This window comes from Bufo bufo, chromosome 7, assembly GCF_905171765.1.
Source record: "Bufo bufo chromosome 7, aBufBuf1.1, whole genome shotgun sequence".
NCBI lineage: Eukaryota > Metazoa > Chordata > Amphibia > Anura > Bufonidae > Bufo > Bufo bufo.
This window is the reverse complement of record NC_053395.1, coordinates 12,175,090-12,186,360: the sequence shown is the minus strand read 5'-3', so window position 1 is coordinate 12,186,360 and position 11,271 is coordinate 12,175,090. Positions and strand designations below refer to the sequence as shown.

Genomic DNA, 11,271 nt, shown 5'->3' with positions numbered 1-11,271 from the left:
TATGGGGGCACTGTGGATGTCACTATTATGGGGGCACTGTGGATGTCACTGTTATGGGGGCACTGTAGATGCCACTGTTATGGGGGCACCGTGGATGTCACTATTATGGGGGCACTGTGGATGCCACTGTTATGGGGGCGCTGTGGATGTCACTGTTATGGGGGCGCTGTGGATGCCACTGTTATGGGGGCACTGTGGATGTCACTTATGGGGGCACTGTGGATGTCACTGTTATGGGGGCACTGTGGATGTCACTGTTATGGGGGCGCTGTGGATGCCACTGTTATGGGGGCACTGTGGATGTCACTTATGGGGGCACTGTGGATGTCACTGTTATGGGGGCACTGTGGATGTCACTGTTATGGGGGCGCTGTGGATGTCACTTATGGGGGCACTGTGGATGTCACTGTTATGGGGGCACTGTGGATGTCACTGTTATGGGGGCGCTGTGGACGCCACTGTTATGGGGGTGCTGTGGATGTCACTGTTATGGGGGCGCTGTGGACGCCACTGTTATGGGGGCGCTGTGTGGCAGGCGCAGCACTATGAACTGCCTTTTGCGCTGTGGCATTAGAAGAATTCCGATATCTCTGACTTTTAGTCTAACCAGACTGTCTATTACTCTGTAATTCCTCTAGCTCCGTTCTATGGAAACAGTAGGTTAAAGAGCACAGCAAATGCTTGAAATAACTTCTTTATTAACTTCAACTTTTCTTCATATATAACACTGCCGCCTCCGCAGCAGATAGTCCATGTACAAAACACGTGTTGAAAAGATATCACAAAATGACGGTATGCATAAGATGATGGATATATTTCTCTCTTCAGTATCTGTACTGTCACTTTAAGTTATTTAAGCACTTTATGATCTCTCTGAGAGGTATATCTGAGGTCTAACTAATAGTTCTACTTGCAGTATGCAGTTAGCAGTGACTATTTGCAGATTGGTTAAGTATGATCTGGTATGGTTGTATGAAATTTGGATTGCAATATACACTGCTCAAAAAAATAAAGGGAACACAAAAATAACACATCCTAGATCTGAGTTAATTAAATATTCTTCTGAAATACTTTGTTCTTTACATAGTTGAATGTGCTGACAACAAAATCTCACAAAATTTAAAAAATGGAAATCAAATTTTTCAACCCATGGAGGTCTGGATTTGGAGTCACACTCAAAATTAAAGTGGAAAAACACACTACAGGCTGATCCAACTTTGATGTAATGTCCATAAAACAAGTCAAAATGAGGCCCAGTAGTGTGTGTGGCCTCCACGTGCCTGTATGACCTCCCTACAACGCCTGTGCATGCTCCTGATGAGGTGGCGGACGGTCTCCTGAGGGATCTCCTCCCAGACCTGGACTAAAGCATCTGCCAACTCCTGGACAGTCTGTGGTGCAACGTGACGTTGGTGGATAGAGCGAGACATGATGTCCCAGATGTGCTCAATTGGATTCAGGTCTGGGGAACGGGCGGGCCAGTCCATAGCATCAATGCCTTCGTCTTGCAGGAACTGCTGACACACTCCAGCCACATGAGGTCTAGCATTGTCTTGCATTAGGAGGAACCCAGGGCCAACCGCACCAGCATATGGTCTCACAAGGGGTCTGAGGATCCCATCTCTGTACCTAATGGCAGTCAGGCTACCTCTGGCGACCACATGGAGGGCTGTGCGGCCCTCCAAAGAAATGCCACCCCACACCATTACTGACCCAATGCCATACCAGTCATGCTGGAGGATGTTGCAGGCAGCAGAACGTTCTCCACGGCGTCTCCAGACTCTGTCACGTCTGTCACATGTGCTCAGTGTGAACCTGCTTTCATCTGTGAAGAGCACAGGGCGCCAGTGGCGAATTTGCCAATCTTGGTGTTCTCTGGCAAATGCCAAACGTCCTGCACGGTGTTGGGCTGTAAGCACAACCCCCACCTGTGGACGTCGGGCCCTCATATCACCCTCATGGAGTCTGTTTCTGACCGTTTGAGCAGACACATGCACATTTGTGGCCTGCTGGAGGTCATTTTGCAGGGCTCTGGCAGTGCTCCTCCTGTTCCTCCTTGCACAAAGGCGGAGGTAGCGGTCCTGCTGCTGGGTTGTTGCCCTCCTACGGCCTCCTCCACGTCTCCTGATGTACTGGCCTGTCTCCTGGTAGCGCCTCCATGCTCTGGACACTATGCTGACAGACACAGCAAACCTTCTTGCCACAGCTCGCATTGATGTGCCATCCTGGATAAGCTGCGCTACCTGAGCCACTTGTGTGGGTTGTAGACTCCGTCTCATGCTACCACTACAGTGAAAGCACCGCCAGCATTCAAAAGTGACCAAAACATCAGCCAGGAAGCATAGGAACTGAGAAGTGGTCTGTGGTCACCACCTGCAGAACCACTCCTTTATTGGGGGTGTCTTGCTAATTGCCTATAATTTCCACCTGTTGTCTATCCCATTTGCACAACAGCATGTGAAATTGATTGTCACTCAGTGTTGCTTCCTAAGTGGACAGTTTGATTTCACAGAAGTGTGATTGACTTGGAGTTACATTGTGTTGTTTACGTGTTCCCTTTATTTTTTTGAGCAGTGTAGAATCTGAATGGTTGCAATTGGTTTTGGTGGAACTTTAAGAAAAAACACACACAAACAACTGGTTCAGTATATAGTTCTAAACACAATACTAACAATAGGAACATTATATAACTGTTCTAAATACCTATTTTGGCCTCTTGTTCCCATAAAACTCAGCTCTCAGTGGAGTGAATGTCTCTTCAGCTCCTGTCTTTGGTGAATAATGATTCTAGCAGCTCCTGCTAGGGGAATTCATAGACAGGCTGTGTGTGAGGTTGGCTGTGATTGGTGAAAACTCTGGCTGTGATTGGTCTAGACTTCTGCCCAGCAACAGCAGATTAACTTTATGCTTTCTGTTGTTTCTGCTGAGTCACTGAGCTTACCTTACATTACAAAATGGCAGATTATCTTTTTCTGCTTCTGTGAACACAAAATATAACAGTTATATGACATCTAAACATGAAGTCACAGTAAATAACTCTGCTTTTGTCTTTAACACATAAACATAAGAACTGTATTAAGGCTATTGGCAGGTCCAGCTGTATACACATATAAGCTATACTAGCAACCTAGGACAGGTCCTAGCTGGCCAGCTACTGGGTTTTTCGGTCCCCACCAAAGGCGCCACCACCAAGGTCACTGTGTACCTACCGGACGGCACCAGGGGAGGGGAGAAGATCTCCAGGAAGGGGGAGCGGACATGTGTGGGGGCCCGTCTGGTCTTCTCCACTTCCCCATCGTTCATTATGGAGTCGATGATCTCCTGCATCCACGTGGTCCCTGGAAGAAGCGGAATGTCACAGAGCAGCGGGTGATCCGTCAACGTAACCCCACCCTCCGCCTGAAGGGGGCGCTCCAGTCTAACGCACGCTAAGCAGAAGGTTTAAGCCTCTTGCACACCACCGTATTTTTTTTCCGTTCTGTTTGCGGTCCGTATGCGGAACCATTCACTTCAATGGGTCCGTAAAAACAATGGAATGTACTCCGTATGCCTTCCGTTTCCATATTTCCGTTCAAAGATAGAACATGTCCTATTATTGCCCACAAATCACGTTCCGTGGCTGCATTCAAGTCAATGGTTCAACAAAAAAAACTGAATGCATCCGTATGTCTTCCGTATCCGTTCCGTTTTTGCGGGACCATCTATTGAAAGTTTTATGCCCAGCCCAATTTTTTTATGTACTTACTGTTTAAACATGATTGGATGCTTCCGCTTCCGTTTTGCAAAAAATGGATCAGAAACGGAAACCAAATGGAAAAACGGAACGGAAACACTACTGAAACAAAAAAAAAAGGATTAGTTTAAAACGAACCACAAAATCATAGGGTCGCGTGCAAGAGGCCTTGCAATTTCTTATAACTGGGTTTCAATTCCTCATTGTTTTCAAGATGTCTGCTTGCTGTCAATGAATGGAAGCAGTCCATTGTACATCTAGGGGCTGAAACCCCATTCAAACCTGAAACTTTTGCTACTGAGGGTTTGTTACTGTGTATCCGGCCTAGACAATCCGCTGTGAGATAAACCTCCAGACTGATACATTGTAACAAACAGTAGAGGTTTGTGCTGCTGATGGGTTGTCTGGACTGACACACTGTAACAAACCCTTGTGATGGCGCAGGCAGCGGCCATGGTGGCGTTTACCTGCTTTGGGGTAGGTGGCGATCAGGAGGTCGTCCGGCCGGGCCTGGAATTTCTCGATTTTTCTCCCAGGAAGTTGCGATCGGTTGCATGAGGGGAACGCCATGGACTGGGATCAGGGGGAACCTGTAGAACGTCCCCTCCGGGACCTGCTGCAGGATGTCCGAGTAATCCGGGGAGACGGCCTGCAGGGGGCGACAGCGGGTCTTCACTGCAGTAGAATCAGTCCCTGCAGGTGTCACTCAGCTTTCCCGGGAACATATAAGTCCCAGCTACATAGGAATGCACAGCTCTCATCGCCCCCTGGTGGCCATTGTCTTCTTCATGCCTCACGTGTCTCTATGGTTACAGGATCATGTATGTATCAGATCCGCCGCAAGGCTGCCCTCCGCTAATCTGGGTATGTGATCGGAGACGACTACGTGTCCAGAGACCCTGCTCTTCTTCCTGTGTCAGTCTTTACTGCAGTTCTGGCATTGTATTCACAAGAATGCACAGGATGAGCATACAGCTCCAGCCCCGTCACCCCATGGAGCGCCTCTTTCCTCACGACTTACTTGCCTTGTAGATCAGAATTTCCTCTCCTCCTGGCCACAGGCCGAGCACAGCAGCCCTCCAAGTATGCAGCCGCACCCACCGCTCCATCCGGAACAGAATGCTAGAGCTGCGGTGTAGACTGACACAGAAAGGGGCAATGTGACGGGATTCTCATATCTATTACAGCTCAATAAGTCTGTGGAAAGCTTAGTGATTAACGTATGGTTCAGTGCAGGACTGTCACCTACCTGTGCAGTCACCTACCTGTGCCGTCACCTACCTGTGCCGTCACCTACCTGTGCAGGACTGCCACCTGTCACCTACCTGTGCAGTCACCTACCTGTCAGCTACCTGTGCAGTCACCTACCTGTTCAGGACTGCTACCTGTCACCTACCTGTGCAGGACTGCCACCTGTCAGCTACCTGTGCAGGACTGCCACCTGTCAGCTACCTGTGCAATCACCTACCTGTGCAGGACTGCCACCTGTCACCTACCTGTGCAGGACTGCTACCTGTCACCTACCTCTGCAGTCACCTACCTGTGCAGTCACCTACCTGTGCAGCACTGCCACCTACCTGTGCAGTCACCTACCTGTCAGCTACCTGTGCAGTCACCTACCTGTTCAGGACTGCTACCTGTCACCTACCTGTGCAGGACTGCTACCTGTCAGCTACCTGTGCAATCACCTACCTGTGCAGGACTGCCACACTGCTACCTATCAGCTACCAGCACTGGGCTGCCATCTGTCACCTACCTGTGCAGTCACCTACCGGTGCAGGGCTGCCACACTGCACCTGTCACCTACCAGTGCAGTCACTACCAGTGCAGGGCTGCTACCTGTCACCTACCTGTGAAGGGCTGCCACACTGCTACCTGTCTCCTACCAGTGCAGTCACTACCAGTGCAGGGCTGCTACCTGTCACCTACCTGTCAGCTACCTGTGCAATCACCTACCTGTAAAGGGCTGCCACACTGCTACCAACACTGGGATGCCACCTGTCACCTACCTGTGCAGTCACCTACCTGTGCAGGGCTGCCACACTGATACTTGTCACCTACCTGTGCAGTCACCTACCGGTAGGTGACTGCACAGGTAGGTGACAGGTGGCATCCCAGTGTTGGTAGCTGACACACTGATACTTGTCACCTACCGGCCAGGGCTGGTACACTACTACCTGTCACCTACCGGCCAGGGCTGGCACACTGCTACCTGTCACCTACCGGCCAGGGCTGGCACACTGCTACCTGTCACCTACCGGCCAGGGCTGGCACACTGCTACCTGTCACCTACCGGCCAGGGCTGGCACACTGCTACCTGTCACCTACCGGCCAGGGCTGGCACACTGCTACCTGTCACCTACCGGCCAGGACTGGCACACTGCTACCTGTCACCTACCGGCCAGGGCTGGCACACTGCTACCTGTCACCTACCGGCCAGGGCTGGCACACTGCTACCTGTCACCTACCGGCCAGGGCTGACACACTGCTACCTGTCACCTACCGGCCAGGGCTGGCACACTGCTACCTGTCACTTACCGGCCAGGGCTGGCACACTGCTACCTGTCACCTACCGGCCAGGGCTGGCACACTGCTACCTGTCACCTACCGGCCAGGGCTGGCACACTGCTACCTGTCACCTCGCATTACTCACATGTGGCTTCTCCATCCTGATCTCTTCTCTCCGCTCCGCGTCCCAAACAAATAGGGTAAAGGTACAATCCGGGGACGTCACAGAGGGTGTGCCCCAGAGAGCGCGGCCAGAGCTGGCAGCAAAACGTGTCCATATAGATGTAGCAGAGCTGGCAGCAAAACCTGGGCATACAGATATACAGGAGCTACATACAGATATAGCAGAGCTGCAGTCCTATGTAACACCACTGAAATCACAGCACATGACAAGTTCAGCTCTGCTACATCTGTATACAGTTGACCCTTTGCTCTTATAGAGGAACAATGACAAGAAAAACACTCCAGTTCCAAGAACTCCCCCCCCCCCCCCCCCCCCCCCCCCCCCGACTGCTCGGCTTTTCCTGTTATTTTAAGAGCTAGAAACAAAATCCAACATCTCGGGTTCACGCAGAGTTTTCTGCATTTTCAATATCTCTGCTTGCTGTCAGGGCATGGAAACATTTATGCTCACATCCAAAACCGATCCTGAACTGATACTTCTCAACACATCCATCAGCTGTGAGGGCAAGACTAGGTCAAGATGGGCTTTCAGCCTCTGAAGGTAACACATGTCAATATCCCTGTTTGCTGTCAGTGAGCAGAAACAGTTCTGTCTACATTCAGAAGGTTTGTAACACTGTGTCAGTGCAGGTAAGAGCTGTCAGCCTGGAGTCCAGGACAGGAGAGAGGTTTGTGCTGCTCCTGTGCAGAGAAGCAAGACCAGAGACGTCTGCACAGGTGAGTGATGTAGCAGAGCCGAGACGTCTGCACAGGTGAGTGATGTAGCAGAGCCGAGACGTCTGCACAGGTGAGTGATGTAGCAGAGCCGAGACGTCTGCACAGGTGAGTGATGTAGCAGAGCCGAGACGTCTGCACAGGTGAGTGATGTAGCAGAGCCGAGACGTCTGCACAGGTGAGTGATGTAGCAAAGCAAAGTCGTCTGCACAGGTGAGTGATGTAGCAGAGCCGAGACGTCTGCACAGGTGAGTGATGTAGCAGTGCCGAGACGTCTGCACAGGTGAGTGATGTAGCAGAGCCGAGACGTCTGCACATGTGAGTGATGTAGCAGAGTCGAGACGTCTGCACAGGTGAGTGTTTTAGCAGAGCCGAGACGTCTGCACAGGTGAGTGATGTAGCAAAGCAAAGTCGTCTGCACAGGTGAGTGATGTAGCAGAGCCGAGACGTCTGCACAGGTGAGTGATGTAGCAGAGCCGAGACGTCTGCACAGGTGAGTGATGTAGCAGAGCTGAGACGTCTGCACAGGTGAGTGATGTAGCAGAGCCGAGACGTCTGCACAGGTGAGTGATGTAGCAGGGCCGAGACGTCTGCACAGGTGAGTGATGTAGCAGAGCCGAGACGTCTGCACAGGTGAGTGATGTAGCAGAGCCGAGACGTCTGCACAGGTGAGTGATGTAGCAGGGCCGAGAGACGTCTGCACAGGTGAGTGATGTAGCAGAGCCGAGACGTCTGCACAGGTGAGTGATGTAGCAGAGCCGAGACGTCTGCACAGTTGAGTGATGTAGCAGAGATGAGACGTCTGCACAGGTGAGTGATGTAGCAGAGCCGAGACGTCTGCACAGGTGAGTGATGTAGCAGAGCCGAGACGTCTGCACAGGTGAGTGATGTAGCAGAGCCGAGACGTCTGCACAGGTGAGTGATGTAGCAGAGCCGAGACGTCTGCACAGGTGAGTGATGTAGCAGAGCCGAGACGTCTGCACAGGTGAGTGATGTAGCAGAGCCGAGACGTCTGCACATGTGAGTGATGTAGCAGAGCCGAGATGTCTGTACAGGTGAGTGATGTAGCAGAGCCGAGACGTCTGCACAGGTGAGTGATGTAGGAGAGCCGAGAGACGTCTGCACAGGTGAGTGATGTAGCAGAGCCGAGACGTCTGCACAGGTGAGTGATGTAGCAGAGCCGAGACGTCTGCACAGGTGAGTGATGTAGCAGAGCCGACGCGGCGCACGAGGTGGAATGTCGCTGCGTTACATTCTTCCAGTGTCGATAACACCTTACATGCATGACGGCGGTGACGACTATAACACACATCCAGCAATCGCCGCACACCCAGAACCCAACCCGAGCACCGAGGTACAATGTGCCTCACACCTCAGCTGCTCCCATGTAGGGGGGTTTATAAGTTCCCAATAAGAATCAGTCCTGATGTTGTCGCCCTTGGTTATCCGGCTGTTCCTGGGTGACAACCAATATGGCCACCATTATGGCTGCAGAGCTGCATTCACCATTCTGCTGGCTTCTAATGTAGTTGTCCCTAGGGGTATAAACACTGATCGGGTGGGGGGGGAAGGGGCGAGATACGGAGAACTGGAGCCTGGGAGGAATTCTGGATGCAGCTTTGGGTATAACTGGAGACATGTCTCTTCGCGTAGATTTGGGGCGTTTATATAGAAAAATAACGTAACGCCGCGTCCAGGAGGATATCGGTCACTGAAGGGTTAATAATGTGCAATAGAGGAAAGTCCAGGGCAAGAGGAGGACACGGCTGTGATTTGTACAGAAGGGGCGGAGCTGGGGGCGGGGCAAGAGGAATCCGGGGATAAGACGGAAGAAAGAGGCGGAAAGGACGGAGAAGACGGGAGGAGCGGCTGCCGGCAGGTGAGATCGGGCCCCGGGCCCCCGCCGCCTACAACTGGCCCTTTGCCAAACTTTTTGTTAGGAATTCACTATTTAAAGTGAAATCACCCAAAAACAAATCTTAGGACTAAACTCCGCTCCTGTCCTTCCAGAATGAATCCAGAATTATTCGCCAAGTTCTCCGAGGAGCTGAAGATTCTGGACAATACAATGGGGGAGGTGCAAGGCGTCCCCCTCCCCGAAACCAGCTGCGAAATCTGGGAGCAGATCTACAACTTCCAGGCGCGAGAAGATGACATCCTGATCGCTACCTACCCCAAAGCAGGTGGGTGACGTCATACAGCAGGCCCCGCCCCCGCGCCGACAGCTCCGCCCACTGCGCCCAATATCTTATATCAGCACATAGAGATGTGTACAGCTGGGATTAGATACACGGATCAGCAGACTGTATCACACAGGATAGGATTAGATACACAGCTCAGCAGACAGTATCACACAGGACAGGATTAGATACACGGATCAGCAGACTGTATCACACGGGATAGGATTAGATACACAGCTCAGCAGACTGTATCACACAGGAAAGGATTAGATACACAGCTCAGCAGACAGTATCACACAGGATAGGATTAGATACACAGATCAGCAGACAGTATCACACGGGATAGGATTAGATACACAGCTCAGCAGACTGTATCACACAGGATAGGATTAGATACACAGCTCAGCAGACAGTATCACACAGGAGAGGATTAGATACACAGCTCAGCAGACAGTATCACACGGGATAGGATTAGATACACAGCTCAGCAGACTGTATCACACAGGAAAGGATTAGATACACAGCTCAGCAGACAGTATCACACAGGAGAGGATTAGATACACAGCTCAGCAGACAGTATCACACAGGAGAGGATTAGATACACAGCTCAGCAGACTGTATCACACAGGAGAGGATTAGATACACAGCTCAGCAGGCAGTATCACACAGGATAGGATTAGATACACAGCTCAGCAGACTGTAATACACAGGAGAGGATTAGATACACCGCTCAGCAAACCGTATCACACAGGAGAGGATTAGATACACAGCTCAGCAGGCAGTATCACACAGGATAAGATTAGATACACAGCTCAGCAGTCAGTATCACACAGGATAGGATTAGATACACAGCTCAGCAGGCAGTATCACACAGGATAGGATTAGATACACAGCTCAGCAGACTGTATCACACAGGATAGGATTAGATACACAGCTCAGCAGGCAGTATCACACAGGATAGGATTAGATACACAGCTCAGCAGACTGTATCACACAGGATAGGATTAGATACAGCAGACAGTATCACACAGGACAGGATTAGATACACATCTCAGCAGACAGTATCACACAGGATAGGATTAGATACACAGCTCAGCAGACAGTATCACACAGGAGAGGATTAGATACACAGCTCAGCAGACAGTATCACACAGGATAGGATTAGATACACAGCTCAGCAGACAGTATCACACAGGATAGGATTAGATACACAGCTCAGCAGACAGTATCACACAGGACAGGATTAGACACCGCTCAGCAGACAGTATCACACAGGAGGGGATTAGATACACAGCTCTGCAGACAGTATCACACAGGACAGGATTAGATACACATCTCAGCAGACAGTATCACACAGGATATGATTAGATACACAGCTCAGCAGACAGTATCACACAGGATAGGATTAGATACACAGCTCTGCAGACAGTATCACACAGGACAGGATTAGATACACATCTCAGCAGACAGTATCACACAGGATATGATTAGATACACAGCTCAGCAGACAGTATCACACAGGATAGGATTAGATACACGGATCAGCAGAGAGTATCACACAGGACAGGATTAGATACACAGCTCAGCAGACAGTATCACACAGGATAGGATTAGATACACAGCTCAGCAGACAGTATCACACAGGAGAGGATTAGATACACAGCTCAGCAGACAGTATCACACAGGATAGGATTAGATACACAGCTCAGCAGACAGTATCACACAGGATAGGATTAGATACACAGCTCAGCAGACAGTATCACACAGGACAGGATTAGACACCGCTCAGCAGACAGTATCACACAGGAGGGGATTAGATACACAGCTCTGCAGACAGTATCACACAGGACAGGATTAGATACACATCTCAGCAGACAGTATCACACAGGATATGATTAGATACACAGCTCAGCAGACAGTATCACACAGGATAGGATTAGATACACAGCTCTG

The 11,271-nt window shown here is 50.6% G+C and overlaps 1 protein-coding gene across 3 annotated transcripts in view; it reads left to right on the top strand.

Annotated features, from left to right (window-relative positions):
- The window catches only part of LOC121007574 (sulfotransferase 1C2-like), a 36,268-nt gene that overhangs the window by 18,404 nt on the left and 6,593 nt on the right, over positions 1 to 11,271 (top strand). The window contains exons 1-2 of one of the 3 annotated variants that reach the window (XM_040439605.1): positions 8,947 to 9,017; positions 9,149 to 9,321. In XM_040439605.1, coding sequence (XP_040295539.1) covers positions 9,150 to 9,321 — 172 coding nt within the window. In that variant the 5' untranslated portion in view covers positions 8,947 to 9,017; position 9,149. Of the gene's footprint in view, positions 1 to 8,946; positions 9,018 to 9,043; positions 9,322 to 11,271 lie in introns of those variants that run through there. The other 2 variants (XM_040439607.1, XM_040439606.1) reach the window with 2 other exon arrangements.